Source organism: Streptopelia decaocto (genome assembly GCF_964273445.1).
Source record: "Streptopelia decaocto genome assembly, chromosome: 4".
Lineage (NCBI taxonomy): Eukaryota > Metazoa > Chordata > Aves > Columbiformes > Columbidae > Streptopelia > Streptopelia decaocto.
The window spans coordinates 9,092,391-9,119,097 of NC_138658.1; the positions used below are offsets into that span (position 1 = coordinate 9,092,391).

Sequence of the window (26,707 nt, forward strand, 5' to 3'; positions counted from 1 at the left end):
TGAGAGCTCCTTTTTCCAGAAGACCAAGTGTAAGAGGAAAACAGGTGGCCTTCGCTCAAGCAGATTGTTCCACTTTTTTTGTTCTAAGAGGTGGTTACAATTTTTTTTTCTGAAACTTTTTAGGGAAAATGAGGGAGATGTGTAACTGCTGCTTACTAATTCCTTCCACTTTTGTCCCTATTCTTCCTCCACACCTCTATCTTAGGGAAAGATTTAATCCTTTTGATGATCTAGGAGGAGTACAAAATAAAAGCTGTTGCGAGTTTTAATCGGAATTTCTTACACTTGTGTGTTGTGTTTTGTTTGTTTTTTTCCTCTTCTTATTACTGAAGGAAGAGCTTGTTTTTGTTGTTTTTTTTTTTTTTTAACTTACATAATAAAAATGATGCAATAAAATACATTGAAAAGTGACTGTGATAATTAAAAAAGAAAAGTAATTCTAGTCTTTGTTTCTGCCTTATGACACTTGCCATTTACACCTTCCCAGACAGTAAGGAAATTTTCCTTCACTAGGCTTTTCTTACTGAACAAAGAAGCGTTGACCTAAAGGTTGTAAGTGGCTTCGTCCTCAAACTGTGTTGTGTGAAGCCACCCTCATGGCTATATTTTTGTAATATGCTAATGGTGTAGTGATTAACGACAGGAGTGAAATACCTATGCCTGTCAGCTAAAAAGCACTGGAAGTTCTATTTGGACCTTAATATGTTATAGTAAAGTCACATCTTAATGACTGGCATTCCTTCCTCAGCTAGAGAGCTTTGTGACCTTCCATTCAAATTATCTTGTATTACACCTGTTCATGAATTTCTAGAACTATCAGCTTTGTGGGAATTGTATAATTGAAATAAAATAGTGATTTCTGCCATTGCCCTCTTTGCTTCGTGAGGTGCCCTTCCTCCCTGTTCCCCAATAATCTCTCATCATAGAGTAGGCAGTAATTTGCAAGTCTAGTAAGACTCAGTAAGGAAGATTTTCTTTTTTTCCCAAACTATATTCTGCTTCCTTTTTAAAAAATTAGACCAGCATCTTAATTTTAATGAAATAAGTCTGCTAGCTAAAGCCTGTTGAGCACATAGCATAATAGCATAAAAAGTAGGAAGGAAGCCAAACAGAAATGACTGCTGAGATAATTTCATCTTGCAAGTTGGGGCCATGACTGTGTGTCCTTCAATTTGGTTTCCTAAACCTGAAGTTCAAAGCTGCTTGGCACCCAGAGGATGTCACAGTGAGCTGCGCTGTCACCCTGGGGCTCAAGGGTCCCTTGTGATCCCATGAGCTTGATTGCCAGAGGACACCTGTCCTCAGAGACCCATTAAGAAAATCTTCTTGGGCTGCATAGCAAGAAAGCTACTGAGGTGTGTCAGTAAATGTGTCAAAATACATTAATGCTATGAAATAATTTCTCAGTGATTTGGAAGTTATTCCTGCTAAGAGCTTTTTAAATGTTCTCAGCATTAATTTCTGTGCTCTTAGTGAAAGCAACAGTGTATATTTATAGCGGACAATTATCTAATTACTGACTGTTAACGAGTATCTGTAGGCTATGACCCTGCTCAGTGACACCAGGAATGCCTGATTGTTCCCTCTATTGTTTCTCTCTCCTTTCTCCCTTGTACAATATGACAGGCCAAATTCTGCACTATATATTGTAGGCAAGGAAAAAAACACCTTTGCACTCACTGTTGCTAAAGACACAGAACAACTAAGAGAATCCTCCCTGTGTGGGATTTATTTTGTGATGCAAGTGCTCAGGTGATGAAGCTGGCCTTGTGCCAGCTGTTGCTTCTTTGTCAGGGATGGAACTCAGAGTGTTGGATCAGGACTCAAGCAGGAAGGGAAGACAGATGCCGTTTTTCACTACTGTGCCTCGGTACTGCCTCATCTTCCATGACCGGGTAGTTTTACAGCAATCCTTGTTTGGCTTCACATTCCAATAGTCATTAGCTTTGATGTAACGATGAATGAGAGCTCTCTGGAATGTCATTGGAGAGAAGATGTCAGGTTTAGGATTTTACCAGTTTAAAGGAAAAAGATCTGTCAGTCTGAGGAATAGCTGCTGGTTTTACATAGTCATCTTGCAAAACTGAGTACTGTGTAATGTGGAGACCCGAGAGATATAGAAGACATGGAGGTATTTACAATGTTGGCTCCCTAGTTCAAACTGAAATACATCCTAGCTACTTGGGGCACCTTGTCTGTGTTTGGACTGTCATATTGGCATGCCTACAGCACACAGCAGAGCTTTCTCTTCCCCTTCCTTTCCTCTTTAATGCCTCCACTCTCTTTCCTTCTCTCCTCCCCCAATAACTCAGTTATGCCTCTGATTTATGCCAGTAACTTAAGCACATGTTACACTGGTGGCAGTGGCGGGGTCTCTGTAGGTGTGCCTGTTCTAGTGTCAGCCTGAATTTAGATGGCTTTTACCCAGTTGTGTGAGTAGCAATTGAACCTTCTGGATTTTTCTTGCAGGGCATTTTTGGCATGTGCATTTCTTGATCATCCTTACAACTCTTGTTCAAGTTTTTAATTGTGGTGATGAGTGCAATGGTTTTCTTTGCCAAAATTAGGCTTTTGGCATGGTATGAAGGTGTTATTATGTACTGTTTTAACATCTACTGGCTCATTTTTTTTCCTCTAACATGTAAAATAACAGCAATTACTTTTCAGAGTTCTCCAGAGCTTCTTCCCTCCCTACTTCAAAACAACATGCTTTGTTTACTAACAGATTGTTGATGTCTATCCCTAATCAGATCATAATATGAACTTACAAAATTCATTGCCCTTCAAACAGAAGCTCACAAGTGTTTGCCTTCTGCTTTCCTTGTATGTAAACATGTGCAAAGCCTTTTTTTTTCCCTAGCATTCTTCTAATGGTGTTTTGCCGTGGTTTCTATAGAGCATGCTTCTCGCTGTGTTTTACTATACCATGTGTTCAACCCTATCCATTTGTTATGATGTTGAACGGTGCTTCCTCGCATTTCCTTGTATTTTGCTGTTGCTGTTCTGTTCCAGTTTAGAATCAGTTCTGGGTTGCAGCTTCTGGAGCACAGGGTCATTTTTTTGTTGTCTGTGTTGGGCATGATGCTGTGTTGGTCCCTAAATAAGTTCCTAGTGCAATGCTTGTAGAAATAGGATCAATTATAGCAACTCTTGTCTGTTGCATTAGAAAAAACCCAGGACCCAAACAAATTACAACAAAACAAACAAAACCAAAACCAACCAAACACCCCATCCTTCCCCCCCCAAATTCATGAAAGATGATGATGATGGGGTGATATGAGGACATCTTGCCCAATGATCTTCTCCTTGGGACTTGTAAAATAGTTCATTCTTGGGCAGAAAAAGTAAGAAGTGATTCAGAATGTTTTGCCCCCTTCCAAAAGAGAACTCTGGAGGTGAGATGTTTCAGAAGTACCCAGTAGCAAGTAAATGATTGTCAGCCAGCCTGAACAAAGTCAACTGGTACCATCTCTTCACTAATGAAAGGTTGAAGTGGAACTGCGTCGTGCAGTTGTATTGCTATTACACTACATCTACTGGCATCAAAATAAAAGTGTCATTAAAACAGACGTCTCATAATAGCTGACATCAGTGGAGCACCTAGTAAATGATTTCTGAGTTTTCCCATGAAATCTCGTTTCCTCAATATATAGATTTCATTAAGTAAAACTAGAATTTATTAAGTAGCATGTGAGGAGCAGATATTTCAAATGGGTTTTTCATATATCAGTAGCAAAAAAGATGGTATGGGAGGAGAATTCAGAGAGCTGTTGTGGAAGGAAAGACATCATGAACTCTTCTCTCGCTTATTATTTTTTATGTTGGAGAAGCAGAAGTATTTTATCTTCCTAAAGGATTAAATAGATTACTTTGCAACTAATGCCTAGATTTACTTCACTAGGTACCTTGGATCCAGATATTACTTTTGCACTTTAGTGCTTTTAAGAAGATTGATGTAATCACAGTAAATGAAACCAAATACAAAATACTGTACTAGAGCTTTATATATATATGTAGTGTGTGTATGTGTGTGTGTATATATATATATGTTGGGTTGCCACCTCATCTTCAAGATTTAATTGGAATTTGCAAGACCATTAATTTGCTGTTAATACAAAACTTAATGTCATGCTCTGAGATACACAGCTGTAGGTACACAGTGGATTTAAACTATTCAAAACCTATTAAAATATCTTTGGTGATGCTTAGGGTTAGGAGGAAGAGAGATTAAATTACCACTTTGTTGCAGTTGCTATTCTTATCAATAGTACCAGTGGCTTCAAAGAGTTTGCAGAACTAGATTCTGAAAGCTCCAGTTAGATGCAAGAGCTTTTTTTTTGTTTTTTGAGGATTCTTTTTAAACTGAAAATATCAAGAAAAACTTTGAAAGTGTGTGTCAAGGTGAAGGAGTTCATGCTATTGCTGCTTTGAATATTGGGCACATTGTGCAGCTGGCACTGTCCCTGACAGCGCTGTATCCGTGAGCTGAGCTCTCGCTGCCTTCCAAGGAACCTGCACAAAGGCGGCGTTTGTTCCCCTTCTCCGTGCCCCGGTCGGTGACTCAGTGCCCTGCCAGGCTGCTCAAACCATTTGCTACAGAAGAAAAGCAGCTGGCGATAGAGCTCTTGAAGAGGAGGATGCAGAAGCAGTTGGTTTGAAAGTGCTTAAGCAGAAAAATAGGCAAATTTCTTCTAATGCATCACTTTTAACATTTTGGCCAGTGCATAGTGGTCTCAAGGATCTAAATTAAGATTTGGTACTTGACGTTTACTGTGCTGTAGGATTTAATATTTCACTTTATATGTTAGAAATGATAACCAGGTGTGGATTTTAACTGCTATGAGTGGGTGAAGAGCTGTGCAACACTAAGTTAAAACTCACCAGCTATGTTTTTGTTTGCAAAATATGGAGCAAAGGATCTGACAGCTAGTGCACCCCTACTGCTATGTGTCTAATACCTACAAGAAAAGTCCCACACACCAGAAGTCCACCAAGGGCCATCCATTCAGTATCAGAATGCCATATACAAATTAAGATTACTCTGTCTTCTGACAGGCTGTCGTTTTGGCTTGCAATTTGCTCTGTGTAATGCCTCTTTGCAGTGAGGCAATTTTCCAATGTAAACCAATTTTTACCCACTTTATATAGGAGAAAAATTATTCAGGCAGATAATAGTGGTAAATATCTTCTTCCTCTTATTCTCTTTCCACACAGGAATGCTGAGGTGACTGTTACAGTTGTGCTAGGTGTGATATGTTTAATATTGGAGGAGTACGAAATCTGATTTACTATAGTTTTTTTTAGGCTACTTCCTTAGTGAGTTATAGGTATCCGGATAAACAAGTAAAGGTGCCAAGGAACAAAAGCAAAGACAAATAAATCATTGCAGAAAAGAGGGAGCAAAAAATAAGACTGAATTTCTTAAATTATTTCAAAATAACATGTAAGCACAAGATGTGTTATAGTGAAGTATAAAAGTTACTAGGTTAGAAGAATTTTTTAAAAATCACATTCTAATTTAAAAACCAAACCACAGTGTTTGCTTTGTGTGTAATGTGCTCTAAGCAGATGCAGGAACCTGGCATAATGAGAATGGGCATGGAAACCAGAGAATGGAGTTATTTGGTAGACACAGGATGAGCAAAAGCAGTGAAGAGGGGATCACTGTAAGACAGCTCTCCCCTACCTGCCGTGGCTGACTCTTGGAGTGAGCACTTGGAAGATAAGGCAGCTTCTTATTAATCTAATTGGGTGGACACAGATCCTGAAGGAAGGAAATTTGCCAGTGTTTCACAGAGTGGATGTCAGTATACAGATTTGGACTAAATTACTTCCATTTCGGGTCCCCTGCAGTAGCAGGAAAAACATGATTTCAGTCTCATAGCTATTTATGTCTATAATTGCTGGTTAATACAATTCCGGTCAGAGTTTTTGGAGGATCACTTCTAATTGTTAGGCAGACAAGAGCCAGCTTCATCCATTAGCTCTAATCCTATTTCACAAGAAGCTCAGTGTTTAAGCCGTTATACTGATTTCCTTCCTGATTCATAACTATTGCATCTCTGTCCTCATCTAAAACTGGAGGAAAGTGTAGCTTAGTCTCATGGATAAATGTGGTATCATGACACCTACTACCATTGTGGTCATTATTTCTTTCTCTACAGTATATGTAATTTTTTTTTCTTAATAATGGAGGAGAGGAAAGATATGCTTATTGTGTACAGTAGCATTTCTGACGTTCCTGTTGTTTATTACTGCTGGTATGGTATTGAGAAAAGAGGAGGAGGGAGTGTGAAAAGACATGATCATCTCTTCATACAAATGGTGGAGCCTAAATTTAGGTTAGTTATTTTAATGTCTTTTACCAGCATGGCTAGATTCACTTCAAATGCCTAAGGAAACAGTAATGTAGTTTTTAATGGCTTGTTAACTACTCTGATTTCTTCACTGCTTTATGACACATGTTATGCATCCTCTTGCCCCATCCCAGTAAATACTTAGCTGGACAAAGCAGAGCAGTTCCACAGAAGAAACTGAGATGCCTGTCCAGAATAACTCAGAACTCAGTGATCAGGAAGGATTCTCACGTGATGTCTTGGTATCTTAAGCTCAAATGCTTGTTTGACTTGATCCAGAGCAGGATCTTCAACATAGTCCCCTAACATTGAGCCTATAGCCTAATCCAAGTATGAAATCTGTATATGGCAAGTTTAGACATGGAAAGCTACCTAGTACAAAATAAATCTTTTTTCTTAATGTGGCTGGGAGGAAGGTGCTCTTCAGGACTTTGAGTGTTCTTGAAACCAAACTGTGGAGATGTATTGCATGCCTTGGCACCATCTGAGTTACTGAGAGGTAGTTCTTCTGCAGGGTAACGCACACAAGTTTTCAGAACTTTGACTGTTGATCAAGCACGTGCATAACTGCTTTCTTGAACAAGTAGAGATTTAAACCATGTCTATATCTCATTTAATCATGTTCTTAAGTGCGCAGAACTGTTTTACTTTCACAAGTCAAGCTCTTGAGCTATTGCCATCAGCCAGAAGTAGTGACAATTCCAAAACCTGGTAATGGCTGAGATACAAGAATCTAGGAGCAGCAAGCAACACTTGCCACCGAGCAGTTGTGCCTTCAGCTTGACTGTGGCTTGGTGTACCCTGAAGGATGCGGTTGAGATGCAAAATGAAGTCTAACAGCTTAAATCCTGTATCTGCACTAAACAACTCCTGAATGAGTACAGTCTTAGATGCCTTGGATTGTGAAGGTGCAAAATGAAGTACATTACATGAAAGAAATGGTATGGGATTCATTATCTGCATATGAGTCACCTCATTTAGCATCTGGCTGATCATTGTTTCCCACGTGACTACTTTTCACTGATGAAAGAGAAATGTACACCTCATTTGAGCGGAATGCTTGTGATCTGCAGCTAGAATGGGCAAAGGACAGCTCAAGTATGTGCGTTCTTCATCATTATTCTTAACGTGCAACAAGGGGCGCTTGTCTTGATTTCAACTCTTCTGGTATAAGCCTCAGGCAATTGAGTCAGAGTAATATTTCCAAATAGCAAAGGACAAAGATTTTTCCACAGCAATAAGCCTTAGCTATGATACTTGAAGTTTTAATATGTGTGTTTTGTATGAGGCACTCCCTATTTTCTAAAATGCAAAGAAAGCATTGCAAAAAAATAACTCAAACTTGTATTATCACTCAAAATTACATGCGGAATGGGTATGTGGGTCATCATTGCAAACAACTGTAGGAAAACTAGCAATGAGATAAACAGGATTAATTTGTTTTCTTGCTAACCTTGAGAATTATGCTTCTACTTAAAAGGGAAAGGGGAAAAAGAAATGAACCAAACCTAAAACATGGCACATTTCATCTGACAGTTCTAGTAAAATAGCAGTAATACATTGAGTTGTTATTTTAAGGGCAGAAGTACAAAGTGGTACACTTTAAATCCAACTAAGTACATCTTGTAGCTAAAGCACAATAGCGTTATAAATTCTGAAATGGGCTTATACCCTGAAAAAGTAGGATTGTAGCTGGAAGTTGCATTTCTCTTGAAAAAGGTTAAACATGTATACACATATGGGCTGGAGGACCAAAATTTTCTGCTTTGAAAGGGGGTGATAATATGAATTCTGACAAGAAAAAAAGAAGTGCTCATTTGGAGGTATCACAGAGTAGGCTGACAGGAGGTGGAAGCAGCAGAACTTGTGCAGTAGATGTCTGAATTTGGCAGTGATTTAAAATTCAATCTAAAATAGTTCAGTACAGGCAGAATTAATGTTGAGCCTGTACACTCTGTTCAGTGTGAGCACAATATGTGAAAAAGCGAAATTTCCATCTGAAATTTTTCAGAAAGCTTGGATGAGCGTAATGCTGGAAAGTACAGGGTTATGAATCGAAATTAAAATGGATTTTTGATCAAATATAAAAGTTACTCAGTTGTTTTGAGTTTCACCTATGTTTCTTATCATTCTCAATTTGTGGCATTGGTGAAGAAAACATCTGAAAAGCATATGGAAAAAAGTGGTGATATGATGCAATATGATTTTTTTGTTTGTTTGTTTAAGAATCAGTGATTGTAAGGATATATTTTAGGTAGCATAAGGATAATCTAAGACAATCGTACCTATTATGGCATGTATTGTAACCTTTATATTTAATTTGAGTTTAGAAAAGTAGTAATAATAAATGCAATTCAGTCATAGAAGAGTGATGGATGATATGTGAATGGGAGAATAGGAGTTGAGATTAATTGGATCTGTGGTTGTTGCCCAGTCTCCTCGTACGGGTTATGGAGAAAAGTAGGTGCCATCACCTCACCTTGAACAAAGATGCTTCTGCCTGTGTAGTTGTTCTGGGCACCTGCAGGCTGGTTCCAGGCTATGCTGGGGGCTTTTCCCATCTGGGTTTTTGCCCCCTGGGCAAGTGGTCCTGGGTGGGAAGGGGGGGATGGGACTTCTGTAAGGTTCTGAACTTGTACCCGCCTATTTAGCTGGGCTGGTTTGGAAAAGTCTTGTTGAAAACAGATGCAGTGTGTACTGAAAACCATGTTTCTGTGGAAGAGAACTGTGAGCTTGTCATGCATATGCGGTTCTTGCTGCTTCTGGATGGAAGGAATAGTTCTGTTAGTGGTTTGGGGGGCCTATATGTGCTGTTGTTCCGGTATCTTCAACATGAAACTTGAATTTAGTAGTGCCAATAGTCTTTGCTTTGCTGGGATTTCATCCAACACTTGATAAAACCATTAAAGCTCTTCTTCCCAGGAATATATTCTTACGTGCCTGTTTCAGGTTTTAGATGTGTTTTGAAAGACATGACCCTTATAAAGCAAAGAAGCAAAGAAAAACCTGAAATAAAGATATTTTGACTTTTTGGAGGCAGGAGCCCAGCAGGACTCCTGTTTGGCAAATAATGTGAGCTGATCAGTCTGTATTCTTTGTTTGTTGTTATATATTGCTTGCTAGTGCTTGCCAAGCACTTTTCAAAAGCTGTCTCTCTTGTCACAGAAGTTGTGCTTTAATTTGCAGTGATTTCTAAAAGTGCTTTAGTTAGTTTAAGTAACCAAAGCTGTTTCTATACAGCATAGAGAATAACAGGACTGCAGAATGGATTTATTTTATCATTTGGACAAACACAAAGTACAATTCCAATCCATTGGGATACCCTCAACTTAATCACTTAAGAATTGTGTTTCTTTACTATTTCTGAATGTTGATGAGAATTTAAAATTCGGCAGGGAAAAAAACCCCTTAACAACAATCATCCCTTTTTAAAGTGAAGTGTGGTAAAAGCAAGGGAAGAGCACCAGCCTCTGAAATGGTTTTGATGGCTTGGGAGGAAAAGGGAAGACCACTAAAGAGGATGAAATTGAGTAGTGATTGAGTGAAGAGACAAATGTTGTTGGCAGCAAGCTTTTTTTCTGCTTTCTCCTTAGTAGCTTGTTCCTCAGACAGGCTGTGGTACTTACTGTTATACACCATTGTTTAATCACCGAAGCCTCCAATAGCTGGAAAAGAGAATACCTTACCTTTGCAAAAGGAGAAGAGATTAAGTGGCTCGAGGTCACAGAAGAGACTGATGACAGGACTCAAAAGAAACTCAGTGATTAAAATATGGGTCCTATGGAGATTGGTGGGAAAAATGTACCCGAGTTCAGAGAACTAGTCTGTCAAGTGGAGTCTCATGGTGTTCTGTGCTCTGTCTGCTCAAAACATGTTTTCTTGCTAGCAGCTGTTAAGAAGTTGCACAGATGTCCGCACAAATTTCTGTACTGAAGACCACATTGGGGTACTTTTGCTGAATGTTTTATATTTCCATTACTGTGATTGCAATTAACACTTTGTTCCAGAGTAAATACACAGAATATGAAAATCAAATTAAGGGTATGAAGTAACTTTTATTTAGATATTATTTACTAGGGAGAAAAAATGTTCTTGTATGTAATTACTGAATACTTAGCTGAAGGAGAAGTTGAAACATGTAATCTAAAGTAATAATATAACCAAAACCCATTAATTTTATCTAATTTGTAACTACTGAAAATTTATTGGGCAGCAGTGGAGAGCAAGGTATGTGTTTATGATAGATTTGAGAACATGGAAAATGAATGTATTTTTCCTTTTTTCTAGGTAAGTAACTGAAGGGGACATGAAGAATTGACATTTAAATGGCCAGCATGTTGCAAAAGGTATTTCACTTTAAATTGAAGAGGAATGTGCAGATAATTTGAGTACATATTTAATTAATATTTGCCTTTTAAAAATTGATTAAACCTTCTTTTGTTCACTGAATGACTGAAAGAAGTAAAAAACAAGCTTGTGTTTGGTGTTCATGCTATCCTTAAGTGACTTCAGCATTTAATGGGAAATTGGATACTATTCTCTTAACTTCTTATGTATGTAACCCATGCTGATCAACCAAATGCCAACCTGTGTTAAGTCCTTCTACTTCTCTGGTTTGCAGTAACACCATGGAGCATGCAGGTGAAGTGTCTGTGATGCTCCCCTGGCATGTCATGGGTTATTTCAACACACACTGCACCATTCAGTAATGGGAAGAAGCTGTAGGCAGGGAGTTTTCTTGAACTCTGCTTGCTGTCTCTACAAAGGTGTTTAATCCTTCTTTGCTATCAAGTTACATCTAGACTGGGCCAGAAGTCCTCACTGTGCCACTGCAGAGAAAAGAACCCGTTTTTAGCCAGTTGTTTAAAATTATCCAATTTACTGTATGCTAAAAAAGCAACAGGAATAATAATATGGTAAATGGAATATACAAGTAGCATGCTTGAAATCTTTTTCTGTTCCAGAGACTTTGCCGGAGGGTCAGACTAGATATCGCTAATTTTGCTGTTGGTCACTGGAAGATGCTGATCATACAGTTGGCAGATATGTCATATCTGGTTTCTAAGAGATGATATCACTTTGAGAAAGCTAAACCAGTATCTCATTTCTAAACAGCCATGTCCTTGCCAGCCAGATGGTTGTGTAGGTATGCAAGGGTTTACCATGCATTGGGAAGTGGTATCTGTAAATATGCTGCTAACAAAATTCTTGAGCATCTGCTGATGACACCCACACATAAGCTTCAAAGCACACCCTACTGTGTTTTTTGTTTTCAATGGTTGTTCTACTGATATAGATATTTTTTTTTTTTAAATCACTGAATTGATTATAATTTTGTACACTGTTTGTTGTCAGATTTGTTGGTAGTCCGTGAAATCCTTTGGTAGGGTGTAGGTTGAGGTGAAAGCCATGGTTAATTAGAGCAATTCCAGTTAATACCTGTTAGGGATGGTAATGAAAAGTTATTTGGGAGAATCTTCAGGAAGACTAGCTAAAGAAAAAGAACTCTGTCTCATAAAAATGTCAGTGTTTCCTAATTATTTCCATTATAATGAAAGTTACACGAAGTATTTTTGACAGAAGAGTGGAAAGAGCGAGATGGGCCTTTTGATTAGGGAGTGTGTCTGGCATATGGAGCGTAGGCTCAATGTATGGTCTCAGTGAGGCATAACTGAGGTTTCACTCTGAATTACCCACTTCTGAAAAGATGATGGAAATCTCTGGGATTTTGGCTGTTCTCCTTCCCTAGATTTTGAGTTAAAAAAAAAAAAAAACAAAAGCAACACTGTATTGAACACAAAAATTAAGTGTTCTCTGGCAAGATTTTTCAGCTGAAAATTTCTGACCAGTTTTACTGAGAGTTTTACCTTTTATAGACTTTCTACTATTGACTATATGTAACTATTTATAATATTTTTCTGCTATTCTTCCTGATTTTCTGTTCTCTTGGCTGGGATTTTACTGACATAGAAATGTCATGGAGAAGCAAAACCTCACCTGAAGCCGATTTAGTGAATTGCAGTTACTTTGGGAATATTTCAGCTTAGAAATATCTGTCTATCTAAAACTTCATGCTTGATTATTCTGATTTGCGTTTTAAGCAGTAACTGTTCTGAAAGATGAGGTATAAATGTTTTGCAGCTAAGCAAGAAAATGAATCAACTTCTTTTGTCTCCTGAAGCTTGCTGTAGTTTTACTAGTTCAGAGGTTCTTCTGAACAGAGACAGACTATCAACATGTAGAAGGTGGTGATGGCAGAGTTCTGTGAACTAGCAGTGAATAAATGCCTTTGCAGGATCTGAAAGTTCTTTTAAGCACTCAGAATGGTAGAGCAATGTTTTAGACTTTTAAAAGAGAAATCACATGGCTTGCATTAAAACAAAGTGCCACAAATTGCAGCTACTTTAGATTTTTTTTTTTTCTTCAATTTGAATGACTAAACATTAAGAAAACCTTCAGTGATGAACCAAAGGGAAGAATTTCAGTACCTTGGAAATGATGGTGGACCCCACAGCACAGTATAATTGTTGCTTTCTGAAAGTGAGGTTCTGAGAAACCCTGATCACTCAATTGTTCTCGATATTTACCATTCCTAGTCTATGGAAGCTGAGTGCATGAACGGTACACTGTTGCTTAAGACTGGTTTCAGGCTTTGAAGAGCTGGGGTTTCCTGTTCAGAGTTGATCCTTTCAGTAGACTGAAATGCATGTTACTGAAGGGAGTGGATCCTCTTTAGTCCATGAAATGAGCTTTGGATTCTTAGTATAGCAGAGAGAACTGTGTGGAAAATACAGTACAGTACAACTCTTTCATAACTGGGATTTTTCTTAAGCAGTTGTTTGGAACTGATAAAATCTGTGTAAAAATCAGCGTAATCCATAGTGCACTACTTCTATATTCCGAGCAAAAATATTAGATTGATACAATGCTTAATGAATACATCAGGTATTTGGTAAGTGTAAAATTAATGCAAGTTTGTCCTGTATCGATCTGTGTTTTAATGGCTATATTAGGATACACCATGGGGAAACAGATATACTGATGTAAAAAGATGAAATTAGAGTGATTTGTTTCAGGCAATTTAGTTTATTACATTTGACATGTTATCAGGTCTCTGAAACGTAACTAGAATCTTCCTCTTGGAAACATGTCATGTCCTGTCTGTCTTAATGATCATCCGCAGCACGTTATTATTGCATCATTGTAGCTATGTGCTTTCTATCAGAAGCCAGCAGAGACTCTCCTGCTGATGAATACAAAATTCCTTTAATTTTTATGGGAAGGATAATCTAATTTTATATCACGCCTTTGAAAGTTTTCAGAGGTCACCTCAGGCATTGCTTTATGAGCTTGAATCACCACCATCATAAACAACCCACCGTGTTGGTTCTTGGAGTACAGATGCACTTTTTTTCCCCTCCTTCTTTTTTTCCTGTTATACTTTTGTCTATCAAACCACATGCATGCATGAGTATAAGCTCTCAATAAAGGACTTCAAACATTATGCCGAGATGGTACAGTTCATTTAGATAGATGCCAAACAATATGCTAAGCTCAGGGATTCTTGAAAGTAGGTCAAAATCCTCTAAGATTTCAGAGTGTCGCTGTTCTTGGGTAATTTTGCCTCGCCTTTTAGAAACACAAGTTACTAGTCTAATGATTGTAGAACTACCAGTGGTAGTTCTTTTTATATCACAGGACAAAATGTGTTTATTTGCTATTGGCAGGTAATAAGGTGGCTGATGTAGTGCTATGCAGCAAGGGAATGCTGCCCTGTCTTTCGTTCTTCGAGCTTTTGATAAAAGACACTGAGTTTGTGGCATGTTCTCTCCCCAGCTGTCCACGGAGCCAGGCACCAGAACAGGAGACACCCTTGCTTTCTTTTTTCCTGTCTCTGACACTAACAGCCACATTTTTTCTCCTTGGTGATCCTGAACTGGGGCAATTGCTACAGCACCTGATAAAATGCTGAGAGATGCAGTAATTTCTTTTTTTTTTTTGAAAACTGAGTCAATTAGTGGCGTGTTCAACATCCAGCTTTACAAGAGAATCTCTTAATGATCATCCTGGTGGTTTTTCAACATTAGAGAACCAAAAACCTCTGTGAATGGTAGCTGAAAGGGAAAATCTGTCACATCTCCTAAGTGGGAGACATTGATTATGTCTTATCATTTAGGTATGGTAAAATAATATCTTTGCAGTTAACTTGAAGCAGTTATCCTTTCTAAGTGATGCAGTTTTGTGTCTGATATATGTCCAAACAAAGACTTCTCTGAGTATCATACATTGTATTTCTAATGCCATATTTTTGGAAAAAGTAGGGATCATGGTTCTCTGTTCCCTCATTATTAAGCCTACACATGTGCATGAGAATGTAAAGGAGCTACTATGAGACCATGAAAAAATGCACAGCTGTAGAAGTGGTCAACAGGACAGTAGATGTCACTGGAGTGGCTTTCTGTCTACTCTACAGGCAAACAGAGAGCTCAAGATGCCAAGGAGGACTTGTAGTGTCTACTCTGACTTAAAAGTGAAGCAAAGACCATGTACTGTGTTAAACTGGATTCTAGTTGGGGTAAAGGAAAGAAAAGAAGGCTTTTTCTGGTAAGCAGGAAAATAAGAGTTTTTTTTTTTTTTTCTAAAAGGTGTGTCTTATACAAATCTGTTTAAGAGTGCTTCACTATAATTGTTTGCATTTTCAAATAATGTTCATAGAGCTTAAGTGGTTACACTGGAGGGCAGGTGAATCACTGAATAGGATTTACCCTTATTAGTTTTAAATTTTTGCAGATCCACAGCTAGGCAGTAGGAGTTTACCTGCTGAATGACTTACAAGATAGTAAAACATACCTTTTATATTTGTCTTTCAATTAAAACTACGTTCTTCCTGCCCAATCTTTTTTCTTGTTAGACTTTTTATGAGCATATGTATTCCTTTATGAACTATACATGCACTTTACACAATAGTGTGCAACTTCTGCATGCTAAGCTTATTCAGTTACTATGATTTCTCTTCCACACTATTATAAACTTTTCATCCACTGGAAAATATGGCATTAAAATCTGAGCAGTTGACACCTAACAGGCAAGTACAATCCTCTGTGCAGTTTGGTGCTGCAATAGAACAGTTCAGGTTTGATGGATCAGCAGTAGTGCAGAGTTCCAGTCACTGGAATTTATATGCTAAAGGATCCCTCTTGGATTCCTAAAAACACAAGTTACATCTGTTTGCTGTGTCTTTTTGGTTTTTGAAACATCTGACAAATTCTGTAGCTCAACAGTATACTGTTCATATTCATGCCAGTAAACTTTTAAGGAGTGATTTGGTGCTAGTAAAAGTCAGTGAGATATTGAGATCTTTGGCAATTTACTTTTCTGTTTAATGCAAAGAATACAAAAGAATATTAAGTTAGTAAAACAGCAGTCAGTATTGCTAACTGTAAGCAATGCAGCATAATTTTGGGGGGGAGAAAAGGTGCTTGTTAGATTCAGTTTCTGTGGAACTAAGAGTATAGTTCTACATGCTGAAGTCAACTAATGTCCGTGGAGAGGAGTCAAGTGTTGGAACTGTAGCAAAGGGGAGATTGTGGAAGATCACAGCTGTATATTTGTTTTCTGATATACATCTGCCTGACTTAGAGTTGGGAAGGAACTGCATAATGCCTAATTAGTTTAAAACTGACTTACTGGTTAGTCCTTATAACTAGACTTATAAGCACTGGGAAAGATTTGGTTTACCAAAATGAATACAGAATTGGATCCTACACTTTGTTTTGGAAAGTTGAAAATTTGCTGTGCTCTATAGCCTGGATACACCTGGAGAATTGTGTTGATTAACTGTAATCTATAATGGTGAGCTTCCATATTTTTATTTGTATATGGTTGAAGGTTTGATTCATAGATGCTCAGTAACAAATGCAATAATAATTTTTACTTCAAAAAGTAGTGAAGATCTTTGTTTTACACCACACAGTTGTTTACCAGGACTGGTATTCTATCAAGTAATGATGAGATTAAGGTAAATAACTTGTCTGAGGGAAAGAAACTTGTTTTTCCACATTGTGAACAACTGATTTTCTTACCAAGTATTTTCGAACCTGAGGTGGCCTCTAATCCAAGCTGATTCTGAGTACTTCAGTATCTGAGTGTGTCACACAGTCTATTGGTGATATTTTTGTTTAGGTAACATCATTGTCATATTGGTGAAAAAGGCTGTAAGCAGAGAACATATATGCTTGTATTGATATCTTTACAGTGAATCATGGAAGTTTTAAAACTGACAGAAGGATCTTATGTCTTCACCTTATCTTTATTTTTTTTTCCTCCATAAAAAGTGGATGTAGCACTTCAGGATTTCCTTTTTGTTAGTGTACATTGAAAGTTAAATTGAATTTTCTGAGGTCTCTCTGAAATGCATGTGTGCACAAACACAAAGCATGATGTTGCTGCCCATGGCAAGGACAGTGGACTAGATGACCTTTGAAAGTCTGTTCCAACCCAAACCGTTCTGTGATTCTATGATTCTGTGAGAAGTCATAGTTTTAACTATACTCTTTCCTTTCTTACAGTTGTGTTGCTGTAGCTTTATAATTTATTTTTATGCTGTTTGTAAATGGTACAAAATGGAGCAACTTAAATTCTGTCTAGATATACAGTGACTTTAATTTGGGAATATTATCTGCCTGTTCAAATTTTCCAAGGAACAGTTATCTATATCTAGAAAAAACCAGCACAGCATTTCATGCTAAATGGTGCTTTTGTTGGCAGCTTTAGGGGACATGAAGGTTTGAATGGGCATAATGAATAAATTACCCTTTGACTTTAAACTGTTCCTTCAAAACAGAACATAATGGTGTATGGTGAGTTTGCACCACTTTTTTTCTTGCCTTCTTGTACTTCTTTGTAGGTATGTAAGAGGTTCAGTTTCTTCATGATTAATTTAAACCATCATAATCTGGCCTGTGTTACAAAATGCAAGAAAAAACATTTTTATCGTAACCAAAATAAGCATAAAGAAGTCTTTTTTTTTTTTTCCTTTACATGGAAGGTTTTCAGATGCTGGGGCAATTAGCAGCTAAGCTAAATACAACCGAAGAGGTACTTCTCCATCAGAAATTGAAGCTAATGGGCTGTAAAGGCATAATGGGCTAATGGACTGTAAAGGATAATTCAAGTGTCCAGCACTAGGTTTGAACACAGATTGCTACCAGAAGGAGTGGGAAGCTGGATGTGTTGGCCAAGGGCTGAATGATGCGCTGTGAATGAGTACGAGCTGTTTTAAGATGTGTAGCCATGCTTGAAAATAGCTTTCAGTTTAGTAGCTGGGAAGAAAATGGATGTGGAAAGCATCTCTTGCTTGAAGCAGTCACTGAGAAGCAGATTGTATATGGCCCTTCTGTGGCTTGTTCTCTTCTGATTTGTTTTTTCCCTTTTTCCCAGGGTATAAAAATAGAAGGAAGAAGCCATTTCAGATAGGCTAAGGTCTCCCCAAGACATTTTATTTAAAAAAGAGCCCCAAGTATATAAATCCTAAGTAGGTGTCTGACATGGTCCTTAGCCTTTTCATGACTCACTTTCCAGACATAAGGTAAAACTTGACGTGCGAAGCATTGACTAAAGAGCAGCAGGTTGGCTGCCAATTTTTTTTTTTTATTCTGTTTTAGCCTTTCTGCCAAAATCTTATTTATTTTCTTTGACTACAAGCATGGCAGTCAAAAGGGCATTGTGTTTTTCCAGTGAGGGAATGGGTAGTTCTTATCAGCCAGACAAATTTATTATGTTCTGTTTATAAATATGTTGAGAAAACACTTTGTTCTAGTGCAGCTTTTACAATTTCCTTATTGTGCCAGAAGAGATGAAGACATAGGTCTGGCTGCTTTTCACAGCTAATTTTAAAGATACTCTTTTTGTTTTAGTGTTTCAGATAATTATTGGTTGCCTTCTCCCCCCTGCCCAATTTGCAAATTCTTTCATGTATGCCAGAGGGTGTTGCTATTTTTTTAAAATGTTTGTAAACGGGCAGTGTAAATGAATCTGTGTGTTAAGAGGTGAGTAACAATGGGAATCAAAACTTTCTCTAAATGCTCTGACAAATTAATTGGATACCAGTAGCTTTTTGGTATTCTGCATTTCCTTTGTGTTTAAACACCAGCAGAAAGCTACATGGACAATGAGTCCTGCAATCATATCGTAATGCTTATCCAGCAGCATTACAAGTTTTTATATACCTATAGCACGAAACAGATAAGCTCAGTAAATCAAGCAAGGATAATCCCTGGTGTCTTTTGGAAGCTGCAATTCAACTGATTTATGCTGTTCTTGTGTCCAATTGGTCTCTTCTTCAGCTAGACAAAACTATCTAGGAGGTAATGTTGTCTTCTGCCTGGTATATTAACTCTTGGCTGGGAGTAAAAACTGGAATGTAGGTAGTAATAATCCTAGATTAAATATAAGTGCAGAATATTGTTTCCTCTGCTTTTCTCTAGAAATGCTCCAGTGCTATTTCTGGTACAAGTAGAGGTTGAAGATGGGGCCAAGGTATAAAAATTTGCCAGGGTTTCAAATGCCACAAAAGATTTGGGGGTGTCCAAAGTCATCCTTTTAAGCTTGTGCCTATCTTTTAAGTGTATTTGTCCTGCAGAACTGTCACTTCTCAGTTCTTAAGTGCCACTTAAAAAATGCACGTCTAATCCTTTGTCAATCTGAGTGCTCCGTGCCTGTTCTCTTCTCTCTGAAGATTGTTATACTGGCTTTATTTCAAGAGTCAATGCAAAATCAGTTGGATGTGAGGTTTTTCTGTTGGATATAAATGTTAATGGTAGGAAGGTTTCCATTGACACGTTTGAGGGTGAACTAGGTCAGTCTCATCACTCTTGTTTCTGTAATGGATAGGGTAGGCTTTTTTCTTTCATAAAGTATCAGTGGTATGTAGTTATTCTCTCAATTGTTATGAATTATTGTTTTCCCTAGACTACTTTACAATGGTATGAAATAATAATTAAAAAAAAATATAATACCCCAACTTTTCATCTATTAAAAGTGAGCAAGTTGAGGTAATAAAATATTGCCCTCAATGTATATACCTCAGGCTAGGAACACAAAGCATTTAATGAGCTGTTATATAAGCAATCTGCTTACTCCCTCACAAAATCCATTCACCAGATTTACTTGGGTAGGGGGAAGGAGGGAAAGGGCTGACATATATTACATATATTTTAAAGTGACTATAAACCTGCTCTGTAATTTTTACGAGTACCTGAGTGTCTGTGGTTCAAAGGCCTGCAGAGGTGGCAATGCAAAGATAGAGGAAGTCATTTTTATTTCCTTTGTGTACTTGGAGCATCTTGGATAAAGAAGCTGATGAAAGCTGGGCTGCCTCATCATCTGCTTATGTTTTGCTCAGACTGTAATGTCACAGCAATTTGTCTCATTATAATTTGTAGCCATGAGAACAAATTATGTTCTGCTGTAACGTTAATTATATTAACTAAAAAGGTCATAAAAATGATAGGGAGGATGTTGTGTTTTCTAAATATCAGAGCTGTGGAATTAGTATTTTTCCTCAAACATTTTTAATTAAAAAATATGGAAGTGTGTCTACACATATATATGTATGTGTATACATATATGTGCATGCGAGTGGGTACAGAGTGTATAAGTATGTTAAATAAAACGAAGACCATATTCAAGGTTTGAGATTAGCAAACATTGTTGAGTCTCTATGAATTCTCAGAGGGGAGTTAGCTGGTGTAATTGAGTTAAAAACTCAAAGCACTTGGATAAAATCCTGCACAGTAGTAGGTAACAGACACCTTCTGCTACATTTCAGCTCTTTTCTTTAGCACTTAGAAATAAACTTCCATTTTTTAAGATGGAGAATAGGTACTTTTGAAAGTCTGTTTACAGTTTACTATAGAAGAGATTTTTAAGTGAATTCAAATAATGGAATAAAAAAACCCCACAAACCTGAGCAGTGCCTTTTGTTAGTGATACAAAACTTAGGTTGGTGGGCATGGAGTTGCTGAGAACCTACAGTTTCATCTTCTGACAGGAGAAATCACTTGTGGTTGAATGTGAGGTAACATGCAGTGGAAGAAGTTGCTGGAGTCCACATTTAGTAACTATTCAAGGACCACAGTTAATGATTTTTGGACTGAGCCATTAGTCTTTCAAAACTTTAAAATGGAATAGCAGCTGGAAAACCTGAATTTTGCCTTAAGAATTGCCCAAATACTGAAACAAGAGCCTGATATACAATCCTCTATAATGTTCAACTTTGGACACTCGTTCTAAAAAGCATCAGAAACAGAATAGCAGAAGCTGTCCAAGAAGGGCCAGTACCATCCAGGAGAGCACAGACAGTGCTTTTGGAGAAGGAAACAAAAATGATCCTCCCATTTAGGAAAAGGTTAACGTGAGAGTCCATGACAGTGTTAGCTGTACCTCCCACTTAGGAGGGTTAGCTGGGAGCTGCCATCTGCTCCATGTCTTCTCGTAACACTAGAACAGGAGTTTGTTTCTCTGCAGATTGTGATTTCTGTGGCCAAAAACTTACAAAACCATCTACTTTGTTCTCATTCCTCTTTCTATTTTAACTGGTGTTAGTAAAATCACTTTAGTGTGATGGACTGTTGCTTGCCTTGTTCTCCAGGCAGTCTGAAAGCATGCAGTGAAATAAACTTTCTCTGGGCTTTCAGATGCCAACAACATTTGTCATCTATAAAAGCTGCACTGCAAGATCAGACCTGAGGGTCTGTGTTTCTCAGTGTTTTCTCCTCAACAATAGCCACAGCCTGGTGCTTCAGGAATAATAAGAACAGGGCAAGCATATCTGATACTTCCCCTGAATAATCTTCCAGCCTCCAGCTGTTTTCTGCTCAGGGGATTTCCTGAGCTGGATATTGTCTCTGTGTATTTAATAACCCTCGACAGTTTTCTCTTTCACAAACTTGACCCTCCTTGAGCTGATGTAAACCCCTTCCCTCTTGCTAAATGAAGGGGAATTCCTGCGACCACCTCTGCTTCAGCTGCTGGGGTGGGAAATATGAAGCCTGCTGTCCTAGAAAGTTCGATGTGTTCTTAAATTCAAGGAGGGGAGGGGAAACAAGGTTTAAAAGGAAAATAATTATGTTAAAGAATATGGATAGTTATTGCTACAGTTGAAGTATTGTGTTGAACACTATCAAAACACCCAAAACATCAAAAAAAAATACCACATGCCAAAGACAGAATTCCTTATGCAAATAACTAGGCATTTGAGTCTTTGTAGTAGTGGAATATGTGTCCTGTCAGTTCCCTTGCTCTCATCAGTATGGCTTTATTTATAAAATATTATCTTTCAAAAGGAAGCCATCAGGAAATGAATAACTTTGTAGTCACAGCTGGGTTTAAATAGTGAAGAAAAACTAGCAAACTCCTACCAAGGAGCTTCATCCATTTTTGCATGCTGAATGATGCAGGAGTTTTGTGAAAAAGTGTGTATTGATTCTTTAGCTTAATAGAATTATGTCCTCTGCTTTCTTATTTTTAGCGGTTTATGTTGTTCCTGTCTTTCATTTCAAACATTGAAAAATCATTTTGTTGTTGTTGTTGTTGTAGCTTCCTGATTTTAAAATAACTTTGTTGAAGTGTAGAAACTTGGAAAATGCATCAAAAGGGGGGGAGGGATGGAACCTCATCCCATGGAGCCAAACCAGTTCCCTGTGGGCAGGTCCCTGGCAGAGCAGGACTCCTTGGCAGTCAGGGTAGCACAGCCCTCTCTGCAAGGGGCAATGGAGGTCAAGCACAGTTCAGCAGTCAACAGGGGTGGATGGGGACAGATGATGCTGGATACCAACTGAATCTTGCAGAAAATTGTTATTCACCTGTAAATTTCTGTTTAAAGAAGTGGCAAAATGATAGCCAAGTGCTCATTTCAAAATGCACTGAGAACTACTCATGAAAAGCACTTTACACAGGAGAAGGCACTGTAACAGTAAATGTAAGCTGCATTTTTAGAGCCTTGTGACTTGTTCAATTTTGGATGAATTTTCATGGGGATGTTAGAAAGCTTATCCTTGACATGGAAACCAGATTTTTAAGTCTGTGCTCTAAAGCTTGAATGTAGTAGAGATTTTTAGAATGGTAAAGCAGTAAGAATTTTCTTAAAATAATCTGTTCTCTGCACACATTTTCTTTTTCAAATGGTTAGACTGTCAGTCTGAGACTCTAAGCACTGGAAGTGTTTTAAGTTTGGTATAATAACAAGCAACTTGCCTTTATACTGTAAATTGTTAGACAATCTGCTAGCATAGCTCTTTGCATCACAGCAATAACATCTATTAGTGTAAGAATTTAGTCTAGTTTGTCTGCTTTCTGGTCAGGAACTTTTAAGATGTCATTGAAATGACTGTCACTTGTAAACTAAAAGCAGAGTGAAAATGCATCTCTTTGCCTTCCTTTCCTTTTTCCTTCCACTTGGTTTCGTTGGTTGTGTAAATCACAGGCATCATGAGGAACCCCCATCCAAACACCATATGCAATGTGATTGTTTAAATACTGGCATGTGACTGGGAGCTTGTGGCCCTATTCCACCAGGGAGACTGTCTTACTACTACTAGTATTTGTACTAATGGTCTGTAAGTAACTTGTGTGTGACTTGATAGAGACATACAGCTTCCAGTTAGCATTCAGGGTTTTTTTTCCCTAACAGCGTTTGAATAAAATAAAGTTAATGGTAATACATTTTCTAGAGCTCTAAACTGATCAGAACGTACTTTAATTCTATAGTTATTTCAGTGTTGTATGCAGTTTTTATGACTATGTAATATAGGGTGAATTTTAATGTTTGACAGGATCTTTGAAGTCTAGAGGTGTAAGAGAAACTCATGATAAAAAGCAGCAGCGAGAATTTAGACACTAGAAGAAGAGTGAAACGGCAATGGATTTAGATTATAGGCATCACACACAAGAAAAATTGGAAACTGCTACAATTGCAATTTCTGCGGTTCTTCCCGATTTTGAAGTGAATGGAACAACACAACTGAAATTGGTGGGATTGGTATTTCCCTAGTGGGAACCCTTTGTCAAGCTACTGACATGCAACTACATTGAAGGTCTTATGAAAATATTAAAAACAACAACAACAAAAAGGTTACGGACTAAACGTTACTCTTGTACATCACATGCCATGATTTCAAAAATATTGAGGCATTTTGGAAAGTAAGAAATACAGATGGATGTTGAACAAGGACCACGGAAGAAGTGAACTGGTGAATTTATGATTACAGCTGTACTACTCAGTACTCTTAAATCCTGCAAGATGTTAAGCAGAGTTGGAGCTGAATCTTGGCAACACTTAATGGGTGCATACATGGAAAGGTTTAGGTGGAGTTAATTGTTGAAAACTTGGAGATTCTAGAGTCAAAATGAAAACTAAACAAGCAAAAGATGCCATAGCCAGAGAGAATTTTCTCAATCAAGTTTATTTAGTGTTACTATTTAATTTTTTAAACAAATGTACATGTATCCTCAAAATACACTTTAAAATATGGCATACTATATGATAAAAGGAAAGTCTTTAAACAACAACAGCATGGTCTAAAAAAAATAATTATAATAATAATGAAAAAATTGTGGACTTGCTTGAACTCCAAATGCCAATAGCAGAGTATGGAATGTTGTATGTGCTGTGGTGTCTCCAAGGGAATGTACTGAAGCCTGTAAAGAAGTCGAAGTGTTTCCTATCTGAAACAGTGTTTTTTCTGAAGCACATACACTGGAGTTGGTCAAACGCTCTCCTGACAAAGTGCTATTAAAAATAGTGTGGAAAAAATATAAAGCAGATTTTCATGAAAGAAGTGCCTACAACTGAAAACAAGATTATTTTTATACTGTTTTATACTATTGAGATTCAATCACACAGTTCTACCCAGATGTTTATATATTTTTAAACAAAGGAGATAGTATTTTAATTATATGTAAAAAGCATCACATTTTGCTGCCTTTTAAACAATTTTGCTTTAATTGCAAGTGGGAGAAACTATGAAAATTCTAAGGGCTGGATCACTGTACTAAAATCATGGTGATTTTAGAAAGAAGCAAAGCACAACCCGTTAAGCCCCCATCTGGCCGCCTGGGCTGCAGCACGTCCTCAACAATAACAGTGCAAGTGCAGTAATATGACTTTTATCTGTGTGACATTTGGTATTTTCTAGCTCTCCTTGGCAGTGCTGTAGCAGCACTAGGAGTTGCTTGAATGCTGCTGCTCGTACACCTTGTGGAGTCATAACCTCATCCAGCAAAACCACTGGGACACTAGTGTCAGCAGGAAAAAAGGCTCTTTCAATAGTTTGGCACATCAAGGTGTCGGTGCTAAATTATTACTGTTAAAATAAAAATTGCCAAAAGGCAACTGTATAGTAACAGAATTGAATCTGAGTCATATGTGACAGTACCTTTCAAGGGCTGTAAATACAGTAAAACACAAGTCCATAGATTTACTTAAGTGCCATGTTGCTGTGAAAGTGTGCACTGAGCTAAAATGAAGTTTCATTTACTCTCACATGTACTGAGTACGTATGTTTCAAGAGTTCTTCCATTGCTTTTCCTTTAAAACTTGTGCTGTCAGTCTTTGGGATATGCTCTCAAAGGTGAGTTGTTCTCTCCAAACATATACATGAGTTTATTTTTTAAAATTACCTCATTGTTATAAAACCAACTTGAAAATTATGGCTTTCCAAGGTTTGAGGGGCAGGTGGTTGGTGATTACTAGGTTCATTTTTGGGTGCATGACAGTCTTTTCATGGCACAGAAGTTAATTTTAATGTACTGAAGAGATATGGAAACAGACAATTAAGAAAATCAATGTTTAGGAGTTATTGTTTTATTTTTTTTTTTTTAAAGAAAATGTCTTTTATACCTTTCTTACTGTTTTTAATTTTTTTTTTTTCTGTTTAATCTACTTTATAGCTACCCACCACCAAAGAACAAAGTGTATCTTACTCAAAATTCCACTTAAACTGGATTCCTATACTAAGGCAATTATAACATGTAACAAAAGTAGTTAATGCCTGAATTGTGTTCAAGACCATGTTTCAATGAGAAGCAAAGTTATTCATATGGGACTCAAGTGCAACATTTCTAACTGGTAATAATCTTGTGTTCTGGAGTGAAGGTTAAATGGGAAGGAGGGTCCCCTGCCAGCCTTGGGTTCATGTAATGCTGTCACTAAGCCAGACAACAAGCCAGGGCAAGAAATAGCTTCTGAATAACTTTCTTTATCTGTTAACCAGTCAGGAAGCTGTAGCTGTGAGAGTAGTGAAGCGAAGTTATTTAAAAACACTGGTAATTAAGAGATCAGTAAGTGTTGGTTGCTATACTATGTGGCTTGCCCTCTAACTATTTTTAAACAATATCCAATACTTAGTTAATAGTTTGTTTCCTAATTTACATTTTAGTTGCTTTGTTTAGCTCGGTAATAATAAGTTACTAATATTTAAGCAAATCAACTTAAAAATGTGCTTTAATGTATTTGGGTGCTCAGTGGTAACAGCTTAGCTTGGAATGGTGAGTGAGAGGAGTGTGTGGTGTGGCTGGGTCCCCGTGGGAGGAGGCTGACGTGTGCATGCCTGTGGATGTGTGTTCTTGGCTTAGTATCTGAGCAAACTGAAATTATAGCTGCTAACAGAAACATTTATTTAATATTTCAGAATATATGTACATGTGAGTACCTAACAATGGCTTTTATGTATGTTCATTTTCCTTCCAATGCTTGTTCTGCATGGTTTATTGTGGCATTTAAATGGTCAATTTATAAACACTGTATCAGTGTCAAAATGCTGTTTTAAAGGTTGTGTTCAGGTACATTAGGCAGCTAGACCACAATGCACATAAGATATTTAGTCATTTGAAATCTTAATAGAGGATCTTGTTGTCTTTGCACTTCAGTAACTTTTGCTAACATTGTGGTTTAATTCTGGTAGGCTTTTTAGGATGTTAGATATTTTCACTGTTTCCATGTGCTTCATTTTGTTTCTTTTTTCTTAAATCTGACCTTTTACAATGACACAGAGAAAACGATGTGTCTAGTGAAGGGCGTGCTCCTTAGATCCTTTCTGTGGTAGATGAGCAGTAGCCAAAGTTTGCTAAGGTATTTATAGTTTGGTATTCACACAAATCTCCATCTGGCAGTGCTGGGGTGCTGATATACTTGCAGACCATTGGAGTTGTTGCCAGAAATGTTTTCTTAGCACGTTTTAATCACTGTACAGACATGAAGGAAGACATCATTCCTGCCCACTGTGTATCAGTTTCCAGCCTCAGGTGGTTGATTGCAAGAACCAGGACCTGCCAGTCACCAGGCATGGCCACTG

General features: G+C 37.6%; 1 protein-coding gene across 6 annotated transcripts in view; it reads left to right on the forward strand.

The window, feature by feature from the left end:
• Positions 1-26,707, forward strand: part of ANK2 (ankyrin 2) — a gene marked incomplete at its 5' end in the record, with an annotated part of 366,277 nt that overhangs the window by 42,359 nt on the left and 297,211 nt on the right. The window contains one exon of one of the 6 annotated variants that reach the window (XM_082051517.1): positions 10,644-10,702. The exons of the other annotated variants lie outside the window; for them this stretch is intronic. Within the exon in view, the coding sequence (XP_081907643.1) occupies positions 10,682-10,702 (21 nt within the window). The remainder of the gene's footprint in view (positions 1-10,643; positions 10,703-26,707) is intronic. 6 annotated transcript variants of the gene reach the window in all.